Source organism: Spinacia oleracea, chromosome 1, assembly GCF_020520425.1.
Source record: "Spinacia oleracea cultivar Varoflay chromosome 1, BTI_SOV_V1, whole genome shotgun sequence".
In the NCBI taxonomy this organism is placed as follows: domain Eukaryota; kingdom Viridiplantae; phylum Streptophyta; class Magnoliopsida; order Caryophyllales; family Amaranthaceae; genus Spinacia; species Spinacia oleracea.
In genome coordinates, this window is record NC_079487.1 from 120,707,756 (window position 1) to 120,730,468 (window position 22,713).

At 35.7% G+C, this 22,713-nt stretch overlaps 2 protein-coding genes across 2 annotated transcripts; both read right to left on the reverse strand.

The window, feature by feature from the left end:
- Window positions 1–1,657: 1,657 nt before the first annotated feature.
- Window positions 1,658–10,677, reverse strand: LOC110795884 (probable ADP,ATP carrier protein At5g56450). Its single transcript, XM_022000925.2, has 2 exons — window positions 9,963–10,677; window positions 1,658–2,635 (listed from the first exon to the last, which is right to left on the reverse strand). The coding sequence occupies exons 1-2, from the start codon at window positions 10,311–10,313 to the stop codon at window positions 1,988–1,990; spliced, it is 999 nt and encodes a 332-aa protein (XP_021856617.1). The 5' UTR covers window positions 10,314–10,677; the 3' UTR covers window positions 1,658–1,987.
- Window positions 10,678–14,879: 4,202 nt separating this feature from the next.
- Window positions 14,880–21,979, reverse strand: LOC110795889 (spermidine synthase-like). Its single transcript, XM_056842545.1, has 10 exons — window positions 21,813–21,979; window positions 19,334–19,397; window positions 19,143–19,219; window positions 17,620–17,742; window positions 17,409–17,513; window positions 16,931–17,003; window positions 16,764–16,835; window positions 16,155–16,353; window positions 15,355–15,490; window positions 14,880–15,051 (listed from the first exon to the last, which is right to left on the reverse strand). The coding sequence occupies exons 1-10, from the start codon at window positions 21,888–21,890 to the stop codon at window positions 14,962–14,964; spliced, it is 1,017 nt and encodes a 338-aa protein (XP_056698523.1). The 5' UTR covers window positions 21,891–21,979; the 3' UTR covers window positions 14,880–14,961.
- Between the last annotated feature and the right edge of the window lie 734 nt (window positions 21,980–22,713).

Below are 22,713 nucleotides of genomic sequence, written 5' to 3' on the forward strand. Positions count from 1 at the left end.
CCAATGGTTTTCCGTTTTTGTGCACCTTTTTATTTTACTTCTATTTAAGTAGTACGATAAAAAAAAATCTACAAGATGATGATGCAATTAACACTAACCAATTAAAGGAATCATATTGCATCATCTTGAATCTATTGCATACCACTCAAAGTACAATCATAATCAAGTTTAAAACATAAAACATTATTAGCAAATAAACAATAAGTTTACTATAATCTCCAACACCTTAGTTAACATGGACCACTTTTGCACTCTTTGGCTCTTTACCCATCAAGTTGGAGTACTCTATTTTTATAATGAATATTAAACTAATGGTCGTTGGATTGAACGCAGGAAATTTAACTTATTTCGTTAACTTACAATTCTAAGTAAATTTCATTTTTTGAAAAGTGTAATTTATTATTTGATTAACACTTTGTTTGGATAAGAGCAATGAGAAGAAAGGAAAAACAAGGAGAATAAACTCCCTTGTTTGGATAAAGGTGTGGAAATTGAAGGAACGGGAGGGAGACATAATGCGATCGATTTTCCATCTCTACTTAATTACTACAATATACAATATCCCTCCAAATTGGAGAGATTTGGAGGCCACGGAAAATGGATCACCTTCTTCCTCCCTTCGTTTCGTTTCCCCTCCCCTCCCTTCCCTTCTACTTCGTATATTGCAATCCTTCCCTTCCACGGAGTACTACGTATATTGCAATCCAAACACACGTAAGTTAGTAGTGGAAACAAAATAAATCACTTTCTTCAATTCGTTGATGGTATAATTTATTTCTATATTGATTTTTATGTCAACCTTAAACAAACGCTTACAATTTTTACAAGTTTAGATCAAAGAAGTTTCAGTTTCACCAAGTTTTATGTCATGTCTCTTTATATACCTGAATAGTTATGTTCTTATGTAATACTTCGTACGTAGAAGTGGCTAATTTAGTAGTAATATACGTTTATACATAATATAGAAGTACACTGCATGATAATGTAATTTAGTAGGTTAAGGAATCATATGACATCACACTCACCAAATTAAATCATAATTACGGAGTATAGTTTAGTGGAACTTAGGAAAGTTTATAGACCATTAGGAACAAAACAATGTACTTAATACTCATTAACATTCTCTAAAACTAACATAATTTAATCCACTTTTGCACCCTTTTCCCATCAACTTGGCACAAAGTTGCTGACTTCATTCTATTTTTTTATAACAAAGAGGGAACCAGTCCATGTAAAATAGCATAATCATTACGTATTTGACATTAATAAGTATTATGCTATATATTTGGATCTTTTTGGTTAGTTGTAAAGAAGTTGGCTATCACTTAATAAAAGTCTTACAAATCTAGTTAAAGTATCACTAATTTAGATATTCAACTTACGACTTAATCTATTCATCTGATTTTTACTTATATGGATTTAACTGATGTTAATTGAACTTCACAACTGTACATGGTAGGGAGTACTTTGTTAACACTTGTATATCAAACTTGTCATATTTAAACTTATCTTCTGTTCACCTTAACTTCACTTATTTCATGAAAAATATATTCCGTTTAGTTCAGGATATATAAGGGTTGACCAAATTCAATTTATAACTAAAATAAGTTTTGATAAATTTTAATAAGTTCAGCTAAGTTTAGAAAAAAAGAAAAAATCAGGTGAATAGAACGTACCCTTAATGCCTGAGCTTTTTTCCCCTAAAATAAGGGGAACTAAGATCAACATAACGCAATAATCTCCAGAATCAGCAGCAAAATAGTCTCCAGAATCAGCAGCAAAATAGCTGAATGACAAAGGTATATACAGAAAGATGGTGGAGCAAATAAAAAGCTGGAGTCAATTCTCTTTCTTATTGCTTAGTTAAAAAAATTAGTGTAAGGCTGCCATGGCCAAGAAGCTAGAAGGCAACACCAGCAGACGCATGTTTTGATCTGTATCCGTTAAAATTGTATCGAAATCTGTATATTGATACCTTCAAAAAAAATCAGTTACTGGTAGAAGTAGAACCAGCCTTACCCCAGTGCAAGAACTTCTTAACTTCATCGTATAAAACAAGAATGGCAGCAGCACCAGTACTCCTAAACATGTTTGAAATTGCCCCTCGATAAAATGAGGTTAACCCTTCTGTCCTATATATTGTCTTCCAACAATCAACAGTTTTCCTGTACATTGGTTCCTTGAGACCAGATTGCATCATCATACGCCTTCGAACTGTATCAAATGGATAAGATAACAACCCAGCAGAAGTTGTCACTACTTGTGCTGCCAACCAGCGTTTCCACAATGCTAATTCTACAGCATCTTTGGCAAGAACATCTTTAACTGTATCAAATCCACCAAAGTATAGACCACGATGAATAACCATTCCATGGAAAGATGCAGGGAGTCCTCTGTAAAGTCCACGGACACCTTCTACCCTGTAAACACTAGTTAGGAAGTGGTATATTCCCCTAAATTGACGAGCATCAGCCTTCCCAATGTCTGCAGCTAATCGTGTGTGAGCAATATCGAGCGGATAAACGATGATCAATGTGGTGCAACCAGCAGCGGCCCCGGCAAAAAAGTTGGCAGCTACACCGGTCATAATGGGCTGGCCATCACTGTCATTTTTTAGTACATCTCGGTAAAGATCCTGCAACAAGAAAACAACCAGATATAAAATACATTTACATAATTTTGTTTATAAGTAAATGTAAAGTCCAAACTGATTTTTAGTACAAGATAACAGATAGTAATACAAGATGTACAGAAGTCGGATTGTTTGAGAATAAAGTCATTGATTATAGGAGGTTCCTACTATTATTGAAGTATGTTCCTCCCAAATCACTCAGCAAGGTATAGTACAGTACACTTTTAATAGTTCTAAATTTTAAACAGGTATCTTTCAACCAAATCACAACACACACAACTTCCTTCACAACTCCCCTACCGCAACTCACTCCACATCTATGTTGCTAGTTCATGACCAGCATTAATTATGCAATACACGAATGATAAAACAGAAACAGCAATGTTTCCCCCAACAAGTTAAAACAGAAATAGCCATCCCCCCCCCCCCCACAACAAAAGTTACCATTTTTAGGAGGCTTCAAAACTTGACCACATCATAGTTAAAGCTGTCAGCTATTACGACAGTCACGAGTTATGACTTGAGTTCCTTGAATAATAATGGTAGTGCGCTAGTGGCTGACAAAATTGACGAGCGAGTCGCATTAACACAGAATTACCACAATTTGCAGTGTCTATTGCTATACAACGGGTAAGCGTATCACCCAGATTAACTATATCCAGAAAGACACCCAAGAGAAGAAACTTGGGCCTCCCACTTACAAGATATTTTACTGAGAAAGTTTCCTTAACCTGACGTAAGTTTTTTGGGACTGCAATGAAACCAAAACAGGGAATAGTTAAAGCCATTTTCTTTCCAACGATTGTGGATACTGAAGCATACAGTTCAATTTTCTATTCTTTGTCCAGCTCTTGTTTTGTTGATGCACATCAAGCACATGCTGCACTCTAAAATATACTGTATCTCTTAGATGGCTTCTAACATGTACACCAGAAAGATCCTAATAAAATAACAGCTTTTAAAACATTTCAAATGTTGAAATATTCAATTTTCTTCCCTAAAAGACACTGCCCAAGCATTGCATCGTCACAACTCCATGAAACACAATCAATTATTTACATGATATAAAACCCCTCATAACAACCAGAATAGCAAAGTAGGGGCCAGGGAGAAGAGAACTTCCGCTGCCTTAACCCCAGCAAATCAAACTGAATTGGCACTTCAGAGTTCAAGTCCTGACCAATTTAGCATAATTTGTAACTTATAAGTTCAACATCTGTTGTCTGATACTGCTATTACTACTCAAGACCAAACATGTCAAAAAATATTAAATTCCTAACCAACCTTCATCATACCCAGTGACTGAAAGAAGCACCATGATCATTTCGATAACTTAGTTTGGACAGCCCCAGTCTCATGTGCACTTTCCATCTCACAATGAAAATTCAGTGGAATTACATGACCATATATTTCCTTATATATGATTAGAAGTTGAAAGTTCGAAATCTAGAATACTGTAATTAGAAGTTCAAAACTGAATATTTGGAGAAACTGTATAGACAGAATCAAGTCGAGAGAAATAATTTTCCATAATGTCCACTAAGACAATCATACTTCGTAGTAGGTTAGGAGGAGTTTTAACATGGCTACAAATGGATAAAAGTGAGCTTAACTTTGAGTAAATACGGAATACACTCAAATAAAATATTTGGGTTCAGCATTGGACTTCCAAATTCAAACCCATATGACTTTTGGCTTGAATTAAACAGTCTAATTAAAAGTTCTGAGCTAATATTGTTTCTTCACAGACAACACACACCTCTCTCAATTCTCTAATGTACCAAAGTGCCAATCTGCCCGTCAGACAATCATTGCACTTTTTTATTTACCATGCTCCCCCTAGATCATAGCCTCGCCCTAGCAGCATCACTCCCTCAACAAACAGGTAGCCTAGGGTGCTACTGGGCACACGTGGGGAGTGCAAGAATAAACAACGAGAACATAGACATGCAAGGGGAAAGGTGAGGCATTGGCTATTCAAGTAAAACTTCAGATCAACTTTGTTATTAGCATTTTTGTTATTTATGGGTACATAAGGCACAAAACAACAGATAATCAGTTTAAACACATTTGAAAAAAATACTATTGTAGAAGTACCAGGCTTCACTATTTTGAAAATTAGTACAAGTGTAGCCTCTTTACATATGTTATTTAGCTGAGGAAGTGAGGCAGCACGCTGCCCGAGAAAGCCGAGGGGAATATTTGAGAGAAAGAACTGCTAGTTGGGTGGAGGTAGACAGGAAGGGGAATTTGGTGACTTTGATGGAGTTAAGCTAAAGGTTGGGGTCCAACCTTTTGGTTTTTTCACCCTTTAGGACCTCAACCTTTTTTTTTTCACCTTTTGGGGACTAATGTTCATTTTCCGGCCAGTTAACCATAGTTTAACTTACCGTTAACCATACTATCACTCAAACAATAAATTAAGACAAAGGTTAGGGTCCAACTTTTTTATTTTTTCACCGTTTAGGACCCGAATATTTTTTTTCACCTTTTGGGACCTCATATCCATATTTTGTATACCAACGTTATTTACTATAAAAAAAAATCAGGAAATGCAAAAAAAAAAGCTATCGCTCAAATTAATAATTATAATAATAGTTATTAATATTTTTATTTTTATTAATTATTATGTAATAATTGTTATTAATATATTTAACAATAATAATAATAATAATAATAATAATAATAATTCATCTTTCCCAAACCCCATCATACAATTAAAACTACATAGTACTCTTCTCCAAACATCATAGATAATATTTACTCATTCATAAGACCTTTAATAGTTGAAACTTAATTTACGTAATCCAATAACAACTGATTTGAATATGTTTATAGAAAATTTGAGGTCAGCAATTTTAATTCGGAAATTGTTGATTAATTTTGATCGAGTTAAGCATAAATCATTTAAGTACCTCATCAAATATGAGCATCAATAATCCAATTGTCTTTACTGTCATAAAACAATCAAGAAATAGTATGATATATTAACTTGTGATCAAAATCAGAATTTGTTTAAAATTAACCTATTTTTATTATTTTTACGTTTTTGTGTGGACATTATTAATATTCTTCAAACAAACCACAAATAATTGTGAGGATATACCGGCGGATCTTCCTAACAACTTGGGTCCCGGGGCGGAAAATTCCGTAGTGTATTTTTAGTTCCACCATCCCCGTAAACCTTTGAGTATAATTGTATGAATATCGTACTCTACTATATAAATTGCTTAATTCTTCTATTGTCATTGGACACCATAACCGAATATATAAAATATGATCAGCTTGTAAATAATTATTTGCTTCTTTATTCATTAGATTATTTGATACCCAAATCAATTTATATATGGGCTAAATTTATGAATTAAGTTACATATCATTTCAATTTGAACTTATTATATGTTAATGATTAGAAACTTTAATAATTGAATTGGAATTACATGAAAACTTGAATGAGGTCTCAAAAGGTGAAAAAAGAAAGTTCAGGTCCTGAAAGGTGAAAAAACGAAAAGTTTAGTCCTCAAACTTTTGATTTACTTTAACCTTTTAACCCAAGGACCTAACCTTTTAATGTACTCTAGTTAAATTTGGCCGAAAAAGGGGAATGAGGTCCCAAACGGTGAAAAAAAAAGGTATAGGTCCTAAACGGTGAAAAGTTCAAAAGGTTAGACCCCATTTATTAGCTTAACTCGACTTTGATGGCATGGAGTAAAGATCAGAATGAAAAAGGGGGTCTTACTTATTAAAGACAAGAACCTTAACGCCATTAACTCAGATAGGTGAAAAAACAGAACAGAGAGAGAAGAGAGAACAAGTGGACAAGATGCCCTCAAAACAATACATAAAGTCGTACTACGAAAAATCTCTCTTACGATAATGATCCCCATGCTAGAAAGAAGAATTGGAAAAAGAAGTTAGATAACTCTAACACCTTATGACAACTGGTTAAGCATTGCGATTGTGAAGTTAGGGTTTAGATGTATTTTAGATTTACCTAATTGCTAGAATTAGGGTTTCGTATTTAAGGTTCATGCATTCTACTCTGTTTTGGGGATTCAGGTTACTTACAATTTAATTGAATCGCGTCAAATCATCCTACCATCCTACACTTACATATCTAAACAAATGCAATTTTAGCATTCCACCTAAACCGGAGACTTAAGGTTCTTACCGAAACTAAATTTCTTACAATTTAGAAGCTTAGTTTACCATGGCTAACAAACAATCTTGTCTATATTTTGTATTCGGATGCCTTAGGGAACAAGTTTTATGCTTGTTCTTTATTGTATTAAAGGTTTAATAATAATAATAATAACAAAATGAATGGATTATGGCGAAAAAGTTGTTAAAGAATTTGAGTTTCAATATTTTTGATAATTGAAAGAGGGAGATGAACTTGAAAATGAGGGAATTCAATGGAGGAGGAAGAAGGTCATTGGAGAGACAGAAAGTTGGGGAAATTTTAACTTTTACATGCCATAAATGTGTGAAAACAAACAAGTAGTGCCCAAAAACGGAAAATTTAGCTAAAATCCGTTTGTAAGTAGTGCTACTCAAAGTTTTTGAGTTTTTAGGATAGTTTTTTGGGGAAAATAAAACAAAAAGAAAAGGTAGTTGTTTCCCCAAGTGCATATCTAATATGGAGTAGGTAGTTTATGTCAAAAAAAAATCCAATATATCATGACTAGTTCACCAGTCGCAAAGGCTTTTGAACCTGCTTTAAACACAAGAAAATTCTTTGTACCATATCCTTTTGTCCACCCAAAATAAGCACAAAGCAACACCGAAGTCATAGAGTAAGATCTAGAAAAATACAAGTCATATCCAGTAACAATGATGTTAAGTCTGGAAAATAAACTCCACCTCAGTAAGCCAAAATGATTTTAGTTTCACTAATAAAACATTACACTCGTGCATTATCGTGAGGTTCAATGGAATAAGTTCAGGAGACGGAGATTGTTGAAAACTGAAACCAAATGAAAAAGAAGCATGAATGTCCCTTTGTACTCTAGCAGAATAGTATCCCCCCTTCTTTTCGACATGAGAGCAGGGTTCTTCTGGCAAAATCAAACACTAATTCATCTCCATTTCTCAAACCACTCACATTTTTATTAGTTAAATGCCATTCCCAAGGCATATCAACCCTTTATTTTTCTCAATCATAATACTTTCCTAGTTTCCTTCCTCTATTCATCAACTTCCAAGTTCTAACGGTTTGATCTATGTTATCCAAAACATTTTATATTATCAGCTATATGTCTTCCAGGGAGAACACATAGTTAATGAGGAAGGGGTATGCATCGTAAAAATGAAAAAGACTATCAGTTTTTTGTAGCTAAAGGTAGCCCCAAATATCTAAAGGGGGTGCTTGTTTGATTTTGGCACATTCTTTATAAAAGAAAGCCTGCATGTTCATGAATTTCCTGTGTTGAGAAAGAAGCTAATTTCTTGATCAATTGTTTTTGCTCACTATCTAAGCCAGGGAAGTTTTTACGAAAGGAGGTTGAGCTTTTTGAACTGTGCCGAAGTTAACCATGGAGTTCATTTTGACATTTTGTAATGGAGGGATTAGTTTTCTAGACACAAAAAATGTCTAGCCTCAAACTAATGGTTTCATGTTCTTGCTCATGATTGCACAAAGGAGGTTAAATGAACTACTCCGTAATTCAGAGGAGGTGTTGGATTATTCTTCTCTGGAAAAAATAACACCAATGCTAATTCTTTTGATAAGAGAAACATAAGTTACATAATAAAGGAAGAAAGTACATAAACATCAAAAGAGGAGGGAGTTTTCTATAAACTAGAGAAAAACATTTGTTAGCCAATCACAGAAGATGGGATATAGAGATAATCCCTTAAAGTCCCTAAGGATAAGAAAAGTGTAAAGGAAACAACTCTGCGGCACAAGTCACTAATTGAGGTACCTCCTTCCAGTGACACTCGCAAAGTGATTAAACACACTAAGTACCATAGTTATAACATTGTCATTCTTCCTATAAGAAGCAGCCTGAAAAACCTTGAGACAGCTTTTTAAGGAAGCCAAACTAATCTGCATTACACCCAAAATCCCCAGAGCTTAAGCCATAACAGTTCAACAAACTCACAGAGTCTCAGCAGTCAGCACAAAGATAAGTGACTTCAAATCCCCCTCACTCACAAAAGACATAATGATAATTGGGGAGTTCATTCTACCCTTGGAATTAGCATTACTTTTCCTCCAAACAAGGCGTTTTCAACAACACAATCTAAAGTGAATTGGTGGCAAGGGCATATAGCTTTACCATGGTGGTTTTACTGTTCTACTAATATACTCCCACATCCATGATGATTATAGCTGGTTCTTGTAATATACTTTAACACCTTTAGAGCACTGATGTGAAAACCATTAACTCCCAAAATTCATCCAACAGTAAACAATTATCATAATGATTAGGATAACAAAAGGCATGATGTAATGTAGATAAGACGAAACAGTTCAATTTCCAGCAGAATGCTACACAACAGATAGACATTCAATCTTTTTTTTAGGCGCCACATATCAAGGAGAACGCATAGTCCCATATGCCTTAGCACTGAGAGTATACCAAAACAGAACAAACTCTAGTGTTTACTACAGTAAATGACATTAGCGAAAAATCATAACTTAATCCCCCACTCAGTAAAAGCTTTAACACTTGTAGTCTTGAACATCTCAATCAGCAACTAATATATGTCTATACCATTCTATCCAGTATCCACTAACATTATCAAGTCCCAAAGATAACAAAGCTTCGAATCCACGACCCATGCCACCATCCCAGACTTAACCAAGCCAAAAACATGACTCTAATCTCTTCACTAGTATGCAGGAAACGCAAAGCACCGGAAGTCAATGTTCTATTTCTCGACAGGATATGGTGCTATAACCATTACAAATCATGTCCATCATCCACAAAAAAAGCTAAATTTAGAACGAACTATCTTTCAGCATCATCTACCTACATATCCTCAGAACGCCCATTTTACACCAAAGTGTACAGCTATTCACCGAGGTTTTTTTTCTATGGAGAGCTTAAACCTTAAACATAATGATTCTCATCTAAGGTATGCACTAAAAACTAATCTAAATCATACTTGCTATTCATATTGCAGCCAATATCAGTGAACCTCATATTTCATCAATCTCTACCCATTTCACAATTCACCAAAACCCACAAACCAAATAACATCAATTGTCACATTACTAGTTCAAATTTCACTATTAAGGCGACTATCAATTATTTCGAAACCGAGGCTATACTATAATAAAGAACACAACCCGAATTCAAAATTAAAGGAAAAAACAATATACCTTAAGAGAGAAATTGAGAGCGACAGAAGGGTAATACCGAAGAACACTACTTCCATTGCCCCTCCAAAGTGCGACAAACCCCTCTTCCTTCACCATACTAACAATGCAATCAAGCATACCCTTAAATTTTCGGTGTTTTCCAACACCAATTGCAATGTTACTCTCTTGTGTCTGCAACAAAAGCTTAGCTCTCTCAATGGGTGCAACAATGGTGTGTACCACACCCCCCATAACTGCCCCCGCCATTAGATCTCTCTTGAAGCTCGTCGCATACCTCCATGATGAAAACGACGACCAGGTTGCTGGTTTTGACTTTGATGGGTTTTCGTCTCCTTCATCTTCTAACATCATCCCAACTCGACTTCCTCCCTCCGGAATTTGTGTTTTCTTCTCTACTGGTTCAGGTTCATGGTGAAATTTGGAAGGTTTTTTCTGTTCCAGGACATGGATGATTGTGATTGTTTAAAATGTACATTGCCTTGCCTAATTTGGTGCTGTGAAATTGGGGGATATGGAGAATATGTTTGATTTTTTTTTTTTGGGTTTTTAGTAGATTAAATTGAGGGTTTTTGAATGTGCTTTACAGATTTTTGTGGAGAAGGGTCTATGCGTTTCGAAGAAAATGGGATTTTTTTGGGTTTTTGGATTGAATTTCTCGGTTTTGGATTAAAAAGAGGTTTGGTGAATGATTAGCCTACAAGAGGAAGGAAGGGATAGGAACAAAATTTGTACAACTACAAAATCCTTTTCTTTCGGGTCAATCTCTTCTAACACACGAGGCATAATTATCCAAAGTCAAATTATTCTACTCTTTTCTAAACAAAACAAAACAAAACAAAATTATTCTACTCTTTGAAGTTTTCAAGTCAAAGACTAAGTTATACTCCTCCGTCTCAAAATGTTCTTACATACGAAGTATTTCATTTCTGGAACCCTAAAATAAATTTTACATTTTCTTTTATATAATGCTTTAATATTCTATCAAAACTTTTGTCAATGATTATTATTAATTTACCCAATTAAATTCATGGGATATTTAATCTCTCACACATTTTCATTGGGACATCAAATCTTCTGATGAAGGTAAATATTATAAATAAATGTATCTTAATGCACATTATTTAGTCGTTAAATCAGGTGCAAAATACCAAACGTAAGGAACATTTTAGACGGAGGGAGTACTATTCTCTCCGCTTTAAAATACTCACAATACTTGCAATACTTTTATTTTTGATAAATAACCAAACTTATTTTATTATTTCTCCTTCCTAATGGTCACCGCTATTACACAATTATTTACTAGTACTCCGTAATAAGTTATGCAACTTTTTTTTAACATAAGGTATACGAATTATATCAACTTAATTAAAAGATTTTTACAAAACCAGGTCTACAAAGTACAAACCCAAATAAGGACCTCACTAGGGAAGGCCATCATTTAAAAGCCCAAGTCCTGACAATAAAACTACGTTTTTGCAATGCTAAGCCTAAATTGCAAAAGAAGAAGTCTATATCATACATCAAAAGGAGCTTCTTCAAGCCATTATAAATCATGGTTAGTTGGGCCGAAAAATGATGATGCTTCTTTGAACACACAACACCTAGTCCAACCTCTCGGATTCCACCATGTACAGCTTGGCCAAGAACAATCTTTTTTCCTAACTTTGTTTTGCAGGTGGATGGATCGTGGGACAAACATACAAGGAAAGCAGGAGTAGGATGGGTTGTTTTGGATACGATTTCAAAGGCAACTACAGACGGGGGAGGATCCTATGGTTTAGCTCTCTCTCTGTTACAATCGGAAGCTCAGGCCTGTCTTAGTGGTATCCTATGGTGCAAAAACCAACAGATTGATAAGGTTTTAATCTTAACGGATTCAACAACCTTACTTTCAAATTTGGAGACTGCAACTAAGGAGAAGAACATTTACATATTATGGGCGGTAGCACAAATCAAGGAGGTGGCTTCTACTTTCAAGGCATGCATCATCATTAAGGCTGAACGACAACAAGTCCAAAGGGCACACATTATTGCTAACAATTGTCGAACTAGTGGTTTTTCGTTTTCATGTAACTTAGTCTAAGGAGCTTTAGCTATTGTCAAAATATATATATATATATATATATATATATATATATATATATATATATATATATATATATATATATATATATATATATATATATATATATAAATCATGGTTAGCCAAACACTAGAACTAGCAAAAAAATTGTAGTGTCCAATGTTTTAAAGAACTACACATTAGCAGAAGTGGAGCAATCCCTGCTAGATTGGACGCCTGAAGATCAGCTTCATACCATTTCTTAGCCAGTTGGGGAACCATTAGATGAGATCATGAGACTGACTGCCATCTCCATTGCAAAAACAACTAACATATGTGCAACCATGTTTGATGACCTTGGAATGTGAGTGAGGGTATCAGTCCAATTCCACTTTAACAGGTTAGCTACAATAAAAATACAAGTTATAGGACCCACTATCCTTATAAAACAATAAAAATTACCCCACCTCCTCACACCAACTAAAGTAAATACCTATGAGAATTGTACTTTTTTTGTATTGTAATTATATTCTTCTTATTCGAAAATGATAAAGGTCGCAACATGCGAATTTTAAGCCGTGTCACAATGATGACATGATACGTTTATGTGCCATGATTTAATTTGGAAACTAAAATATTTTACTTATATAACCTATTATACATGTTACAAAAAAAGGTAGGAAAATCTTCATATTTTAATTTGTTTCCTTTCTTTATATCGACTACCTTATTTACATTTTTTTCTTAGTAAAAATATTGCATTGATAGTAAAAATATTCTGATTACGCATAGCCTATGTGGCCCCTATATTTACCAATTAAACTCAGACACATAAGATTGCGACAACTAAATGTTGTCACAACTTACGACCTTTATCATCGCCCCTTCTTATTTTCTTTGTACAACTTGTTTGGGTTTGCAGGTAGTTTGTTGTTAGTGATAACTGGGTACTAATACCCTTTTATACTATGACTTTCTTTTTCATGCAAACTTGTTTGGGTTTGCAGGTAGTTTGTTGTTAGTGTTAACTGGGTATTAATACCCTTTTATACTATGACTTTCTTTTTCATGCAAATACGTTCATTACTTCGTTGCTCCCCATTTTTGAGGGTTCAGAGCATGCTAATCAAGTCATGTTCAATGACTGTAGACGTTTGTGCGCAATTTACGATGTCTACACACTAAGACCGTAGTTTTGTTTCTCTTCCATGTCTTTTCTCGTCTCTGAATATCTGCAGGGTTTTAAGGCATCTTAGTGGTAAGTGATCCAGTATCACCGCCATCTTCTATAAAGGAATCTCAATTACAAGAGGCCTTGGCACGAATACGACTTTTTGGTGGTGTAAACAAGGCAATAACAACAATCTAGGCCTGGCAAGGGAAGAGCCAACTACCTATTCGCCTCTTAGAATTATATTTGTAGTTTGTTTTGTTTGTGTGTAATAGTCTATCAAGACCTAATACTTTAGTTTGTAGTTTGTAAACTTTTCATTTTATGCAAATTTATCTTATTGAAAAGAAAAAAAACATCATATTCTTCTCTCCTCCTCCTCCCCTAATTACAATCAGAGTTCCTAATTGTTTACATGGTATCAGAGCGGTGTTTTGCCGATCGATCTTGCTTGAAATACTGTCAATTTCTTCTTTTCTGCATTCAAACACAATCAAATACTTTTGATTTTGATTTTATGGGATAATTCCAGATTTTCTTACATTTTTTTAAAGTCTCAATTGGCACCCCCTCACACTAGCTAAAGTAAATGAGGCACTATCCTTTTTCCCTTATGAAACAATAAAAAATATTTCCACCAACACACATGCAACTTAATTAGTTTATTCATTTCCTACTATATTCAACTCTCCTCTAAAACTACGTGCTCAATCCACTATTGCAAATATTTTGGAAAGAAAGGGATATTTGATACGGATCGGAGTAGTTATATTTTCGGATAAAGGACTCGATCCACATTTTTATTTATGTTTTTATGTGAGAGTTGTTGAGTACTCCCTCTGTATTTATTTAAGGGATATACTTGCCTTTTCCGGCTGTATTTCTTTTAGAGATACATTTGCCATTTTTAGTAACTTATCAACCCCACCACCTAATTAAATAATCTATCTACACCCCACCCCACCCCTTATCGCAATTTGGATTATACACCCGGGTGCACATTGAGTGAAATATTTAAACTATATGTTTTATGGATTTGAACTATATGTTCATTGGAGATATGTTCTTTGGATATGAACAATATGTTCTTTGTATTTGACCTATATGTTCTTTGTAAAACAGGGTGCACAGTGAGCATTGTAATCCCGAGTGTATAAACCATATTTTGACCAAATTGACCCCCCATCCCCTAAAATGACATGGTCCCCACTTGTTTTACTTATTAAAATATCTACCCTAACCCACTTGTTTTATTACTTTATTTTATTCAATTGTTCTTCTTAATACACGTGTCTGGTCAAATATATCTCTTAAATAAATACGGATGGAGTATATGGATTTTATTAAGCGGCTTTCATGATCGCAATGTCGGTAGCACGGAAATGACTTTGCCGACGACGAGTAATTTGAGAGGAGGCTCAATTTAAAGGCTTATTATTAATTTTGATTATTGATCGAGTTTTGTACAAATGTGCAATTAACTCACTAATTTATTTGAGTTATTGTAGATTTGGATTTTGTAGGACCTTAGCACTTGTCAAAATGGTTATGTGCGATACCTCCAATTTAAAACCTAAACTTCTCCAAACTTTGTAAAGGTCATATTTTGTTTTCCATATCATATATTTTTCGTAACACACAACGAATCAACGATGTTTAATTTCTTTGTTACAAAGTATTTTGGATTTTTGATGGAAATATATAAATACTTTAAAATATTAATGTAAAAGGTAATTGCAGGTCTAGCTGTAGTAGTACAACACAATTTAAGTACTCAACTCAAAACAGTTTGCAAAATTAGACGGAGTTTTATACTTTAGCACGAAAGTAGGCAAGATGAACGCTGCAGTATGCATCTGGGAAACAAATAAAGAAGAGGTCAGAAATACAAAGTGCTCGTAATTAAGCGGAAGTCCAAGATATAAATGTGCAATATATAGTTACTCATACATCGTAGTATAAAAATCGCTAAGGCTTCGACATGAGTTCACATGTCAGGAAACTGATTTTGACACTTCTCTCAATAAGTAGAGAACATAAAATTAAAATTTTTAACATCAGTGTAACCATGTAATTATCATTTTAGTGAGTGCCAAAATTATTTCCAAACATGTACAGAGTAGCTGTGACAATATTGTAAAAAGAATTGAATAAGATACCTCTGAGTTATAAAATTTTAAAGGCTGGTTTGATATCCCAGAGTTTATATTTTCGTCTAAAGGGTTGATAGGGTGCATAAAGTCCACTGGTAGTGTTGGCCCTTCTGTGGAGCAAAGCATGTATCCCACAATGCCACTGCAATTTAGAAATATGTTCAAATCATCAAAACTTTTATTTATCGGAAATTACAAATTTGTTAAGCACCGCCTGACATCTAGTAAAATATCATACCACATACTACGTTTTAAAATGATCTTTACCTTTTTTGTTTTAGTCCGTTTCATAATGTTCTTTACATTTTACTTTATTTTATTTTTGGACATGAAAATTTACCACCATATTTACAACTTTCAACTCATTTTCTCTGACTTTTGTTCATTTTTTTATTACACTCCAACTCACCCTATCTTTAACACATTTCTCATCCTTTATCCATATTTTATTATATTCTACCATTTCTTTTTACTTTTATCTTAATATTTGTGCAAATGATAACCGTAAATTTTTTAAATGAAACAGAAGTAGTACTATGTTACTTACCTCTTACAGTATCTACTATAGAGTAACAAATTACCGAGGGGCGTTTGTTTTAGGGTCATTAACAAAGGGAAAGAAGCCCCTCATTCTCTTTTTTGTTGTTTGTTTGTCCATATCAGTCATTTTTTTTGTTGTTCGTTTGTCCATGTCAATCATTTTCTAGTTGTGACGAGCCGACTACAACCTTTGTAATTTGATTTATCTGGACTTGTTTACGAAACTAATAGGGGATTAATTTGAGACGAAAGGAATAATATAATACCTCTGGTAAGTAGGGACACTGCTCCAAGCATAGTTGACAGATCCTTTAAAAATTTTGCGGCACGTATCGATAATGCTTTCAAGTTCAAATTCGGGGTGCCAGAAACTTTCTGCAGGAGCACATAGCACACCTCCTGGCCGGAGTGCGTTTGCCACTGACTCCAAGAACCCTTCATCGACAACCTCTTTCGCATCAGGCCCTATACATAACACATTGAATTGTACGGAGTACTATATATGTCAAATACGTAGCATGTGTACATATATATTTTGGACCCAAAAATTCAAAATACATTACATGAATTAGCCATATATTAAAACGTCTTAAGTGATACAAAATACTTATCCATAATCATAATCAATTGTTATATTGAATTACTGAGTACTACATTAGGGTGCTCACCTAAATTATGCTTTGCAGTCATGATAGAAATAACTAACACTATGATTGCAAACAACATTGTTGTAAAATCAATTGTCTAGTAATATTTTCAAATACAAGAGGATAGTGAACAATATGACAACTGATTTCGGGAGAAACAAATATGTACAAACCCAGTGAATGTGTGAACAATAGGAAGCAAAATGGGTGCTTATAGTTATAACTTACCCATCACATGAAATGCATCCAATATCACTACATCATAAGTACCTTGTGGAACAGACTTCAAGAAGGCTACTCCTGTTATGAAGACACGTGGCACATTGACTTTGGTTAAAAATACTTTTTAATATATTGTATTATTATAGAATTATGAGCGACTTTGGCTATCTTACCATCTCCCAAATGTAACTTCACTCGCGGGTCCTTATAGCCAATTGCTATATCCGGAAAAAATGTTGCATATGTCTGAAATATTTGTCCAAACAAAAAAAGCTTTAGTATTCAAAAACTAATTTAGGAGTGATCGAAGATTGCGATTGGGTAATAATGAAGGAATTTCTAGGTATTTGTAGGAAACAATTCGGGTTTGTTCATAAAGCTTTATTTCCATCAATAATTACCATTAATCTAGACATTGTATTGTATGGTAATGAAAAATCATGAGTGTGTTTTGTTAATGAAAAATCATGAGTGAATTTAAAACACATTTGAAGATGAAGTTTTATTTTCCATGGACATGATTGAAAGCAATGTGACATTAATTCTCTACAAAATTACGTATGAAATAAATTATCATTATCGTAATTTATTATCGCCTAACAAACAAGCCGGAAATGTAACTAGCAGGAAATAAGTTAGAAAGCAACTCACATCAACTAACATCTTGTCAAGCTCGCATATGTCAATCTGGTCTAAGGAAGGATGGCGAGATGCTTCACGCAAAATTCCACCATCTCCTCCTCCAATCAACAATAACTTTAGAGGATTAACAAATTAAATGAAGATTAATTAAAAATTAATACGAAGTAGTAAAAAATAAGATTAATGGTGTGATTAGAGGATAATAATTAAGGAGGTGAACCTTCTTTGGGTTAGGGATGGAGCAAAGAGGAAGGTGTGTTAACATTTCTTGGTACGCCCACTCGTCTTTCTCACTTAGCTGAAGTTCATCATCCAGGACCACGATTTTCCCGTATGTTGTATTCTTTGAAAAAACAAAAAACAAAATACAAACATACATATAGTATTTATTATTACGTACGTTAATCAAGTAAATTTGGGGTTAAAGTAAAAGTTCATTTTACCAAGAAATTCTGGATATCCCAAAATTTGGGATCGGAAATTCCTGGCCGAATATCTGATCGGAAAATTTTCAAATACTTAAAAATTGGATCGGATAAACCTTGATATCCGAAAATTTTAAATGTACTTGTCTAAAATAAGTTAATGGAGTGTTTTTTTGAAAGATATAGAAAAATTGGAACAATACCCGATTTTTTTTAAAATCCTTTCCGAAAATTCTGGATGTAAAAAAATCTGGATTGGATATCTTTTTTTGGAATGGTTCAGGCGGAACATAGATCAGGTCCAAGTTGATTTTTTTTTTTTTGACGGGCAAGTTGAATTTTGTTATCAAATTATAACGAATTACTACGTACTATTGTTCAACCAATGGTAGACTGTTGCAATATATGTATGGTCCTTTAAACCAAACAAAACTTAGTGAATATGATGGTAAAAGTTTGATCTCATAACCTTAACGTCATAATTAAATTGTACTACAACTATTTATAATGAAGGAGCGGAATATAAGTGTAGGTGACGTGTGAAAATGAAGGAAGATTAAGTTAATTGTGAAAGATATCAATATACCAGTTCAACAGGGTACTTAATTTTTACTCCCTCCGTCCCGGAATACTCGACCCGGTTTGACCGGCACAGAGTTTAAGGCACTTGAATTGACTTATTTAATTTAATAGGTAGTAGTTGATAGTGGGGTATTATTTTAATGTAGTTAGTGGGAGGTGGGTTAAGAGGTGGGGTTGGAGGAGAGTAGAGGTTGAATTTTTAATTATTTTTTGTATGGAGTAGGGGTAGGTGGGTTAATAGGGGTGGAGTGAGAAATAATATAATATTGTTAGAATATTTCCATTTTTAGAAACAGGTCAAGTATTAAGGGACGGCCCGATAAGGAAAACAGGTCAAGTATTCCGGGATGGAGGGAGTACAAGAAATGAAAAGGTGTACGTATGTATTACATACGGTCCATATATACGGAGTACGGAGTACATACTACAGATAATGGATGCATTCTAATTTATAATTTATTTTTGAAATTAAGGATACTACTATATATGGTGAGTTTCGTCAATTTGTCATACCTCTTTTTTTTTTTTTTTAACACACACAACGGAGAATTATATTAGATTAAACGGTGTCACACTTACAAATTACCCTGGCCATAATCCAAAAACCATCGGCCCAAAAGTTACGCTTACTTCTACTGTTGAACCATCCAAAAGTACTACCAAAAACTTCACCTAGTTTCCTTAAACTATATATTACAGAATTACATATTAATCCAGCTAGGTCAATTTGTCATACCTCAAATACAAGAAAATCTTGATAACTAGATTTTCCTGCAAATAAAACTTTTTCAGCTTTGAAGAGATCCGCTTCCCCTATACATAATCAACACAAAGAAAAATTAACCACTCACGGTTGAATTTTAATTTTTTTATTAACCAAATACTAACAATTAAAGAAAAATAAAAGTGGGATTAGTGAAAATTCACCGGGAAATTCATCAGACTTATTAGCAAACCATCCAGGAATTGTATTGATGTTTGTGACTGTGTTCTCAGAACCATCATCATTTTCAACAACGACGGTGCTACCATTTTCCACTTGGTGGTGACTCTTTTCGACGACGATGACTCCATTGTTACTGTCATCACTAGTAATCGTACTTTCCACGGCCATTATAATTGTGATTATCTATCTGACCTTATAACTTAATTATTGTTACCTTGTAAGACGTACTTAGAAAACACCCTTTAATTTGTATAAATAAAATGAAGAAATAATTACAAGCAAAATTGAAATATATAGATGCAATTAATAATTAAGCCAATGCATGTCAATGCACGAGGCCAACATTATTGTATCATTGTATGCCATATGATAAGCATTGCATGCATGATTTCCCGTTGCTTTACAACAGATTTCTCGTAGGATACGTTTTTTTTTTCTGTTTAATTTTTTAAGACCGTTGTTATTAAATTTCCAATTCCAATTATATTAATTTTTCTCAGTTATTACTCACATAGTACGTGTTCCGGTGTTGTAAAGATGGAAACAATGGGCTTCGAATGAAGGCCCTTTCGTATGTGTTGAAGATCTTGCTTGCTTGAATGAGTGGAGTCCGAATTCATCTGCACAAGAGCAAAGTTACTAGCCTCGGGGGTGTTTCCGAGGAAAGCCCCTCCGATGCCTAAGTAAGAACGATCGATGCTCGGATTCTAGAGAGAAGTTCTCTAGAAGAGTAGTCTTAAGGCGATAAATTGGACGTACCTTGAGGTGTGAGCCTTGGCGGCCTATTTATAGTGTTTGCATAATAAATGCTCATAGGTCATTTATTGCTTTTGGGCCTTGGGCCTTGATGGATGGCTGACTAGCCATTGGTAGGTTTGATGCTGTTTGTTTAGAGCCATTGGGCTTTGGACTTAGTGGCCCAATTGAGAATCAATTGGGAGCCCAAACAACATGCCCCCCAGACCCGGTCCATTTAGAATTAAAATGGGTGGGTTTTCAGCTGTCAGAAGTCCGAAAGTTCCCTCTCTTTTTTGAAAAGGGATGATTTGCATTGATGACAAGTGTTGGGAGTTGTATTGTGTCGTGGAGATCGTGGGTTGAGGAAGTTGATGCGCCCCCTTTCTTTTCTATAAATACTGGGTGCTTTGCTCCTTTCGAACTTTTTACTCTTTCTTTCAAACCCATTCTCTCTCTAAATTTCGGCGATCGCAGTTTTTAAGTTTCTTCAGATCTACGAAATTCGGCCAGCTTTAGACTTCGGGAACTTGTGTTGTTCGTTTTATCGGCGAATTCCGCTTCGGAAAAAGGTAATTTGTTTCTGAATTCTCCTTTCTTCTTCGTTCTTCCTTCTACCCCTCAATCTAAACCCTAGACCGAGATTTCGCGACCATGGCAAAGAATAGGGGCAAAAGCAAGTTCGTCGTTGGCTCCTCTAGTGAGAGGGAGAACGTGCCTTCGGGGAGGTTACCGAAAACTTCGAGGGGTCGGCCTTCGGCGAGGCCGGTGGAGAAGCGTTCGATTGGTTGGGATGCTTCCGAAGATGATGTAGTTGGTGGATCTAGCGTGTCTGAACGCGTGACCTCTGGTGAGAAAGCTGGTTTTTCGGGTGTTCGTCGTCGTTACCCCGAGTTTCCAGTTCATTGGACGGAAGCTGATCCGAAGGGCAGGTATGCCTCAATTTTGCACGAGACCACCAAGATCGACGGTCCGTTGGAGAAATCGGTCATTGGTGACTGGTTGGTGGAAGCGAAGTTGGGGAATTATCATCGGAAGGCCGAGGAGCTATACGGAATTCAGCACGCCTTGGGGTACTGGTGCGAGCTTCCTGAACAAGAGCGTCCTCGGGTGACTCATCCACCGAGAGGGTTCATTTCCGTGTACACTCATCATTTGGAGAATGGTCTCCGCTTTCCTTTAGATTCGTTCGTATCCGAGCTTTTGGTGTCGTACAACATTAGTTTGGCCCAACTCACACCCAAATCTATGAGGCACATAATCGGATTTAGATGGGTGTGTGACTTTGTCAATTTCCCTTGCTCTGTTGCTATTTTTCGGGATCTTCACGATCTGGTTCTCAACCATGCTTCCAAGGGTGATGGGTATGGTTGGTGGACCATCGTCAACAAAAAGTCCCGAAAGAGGGGGGAGCCGAACTACATTACGGCGTACCCTTACCTTAGCTCTGACCACAATTGGAAGACGGAGTGGTTGCTCGTTCGTGTGCCGACGGATCCGAAGCATCCCAATTTTTATCGTCCTCCGAAGTGGTTCGTGGCTCCTGATCCTGATATGAGGGGTGTGGCAGCTCCGGATCGGAGTCATCGCCACTATGTGGATCTCCTCCAGTGGTTCTTGGCTCAAGAGGATAATTATCGACTGCCGTCTAGCTGGCTCCCGAACCTTAATTACATTTTGCGGGAGGACATTCTTGCTGTTGCCGGTCTCAGCAGGATTTTTGACAGGGGTAGGTGTCTTTCGGCTGAGACCGTTTTTTTCAGTGAGTTTGTCCTTCTCTTTCCTGTTTCGTTTTGCTGACATATTTTGTGCTTTGTTTTTGCAGAGTACGGCTTTAGCTGCATTGATCCTAAGAAGTTGGGCATTTCTTTGGATTTGAAGACTATTCACGACCCGGCTCCTGAGTACAAGTTCGGAAAAGATAATCCTCGTAATCCTCGCCTAAAGGATTACGTGTTGTCTCCCTCGGGGGTTGCTCGGATATCCGAAGTTCGAGCTGATCCGTGGGATTCTGCCTCCTCTATTGAAGTTGTTCCTGTGAAGGTTGTGCTTCCTGTGTTGAAGACAACTTCGGATCCGGTGAGTGCTCGTTTATAGGCTCGTTTTTCTGTTTGTCTTTTTCTTTTTGGTTGGCCGTCGGCTAACGTCTTGGTCCTGGACCATCTTTTTAGGGTCCTGGGACTGACGTTGTGCCGCGTGCCGTTCCTTCGGTTTCATCTCCAGCTCGGATAGATATCTCTTTATCTAGGAACTGGGTACTTCACGCTTTTTTCTTTATTTCTTCCTTTTTCTTCTTTTACATTTGTTGACCCTTGGTCTCCCCTTTTTAGGATCAACGCAAAAGGAAGGGTAGCACTCTTTTGAGGCCTTCCGCGCATCCGAAGAAGGCAAAGGCTTCTCAGTCCTCGGAGAAGGTATTTGTTCTGACTTGGAGTTTTTTGTAGTCTGTTCTCTCTTTTTCCGAAACTGATCTTTGAGCGCTTGCCCTGTAGGAAGCGGTTTCGGAAGTCATGCCTCCTCCTAAGAACCTTCTTCACTTCATGCCCTTGACAGGGCAGAAGTTAAAGAGTGTGGTGGTTGCTGAATCGCCGCCCGTGGACCAGCCTCTGATCGAGGAAGATGTCAT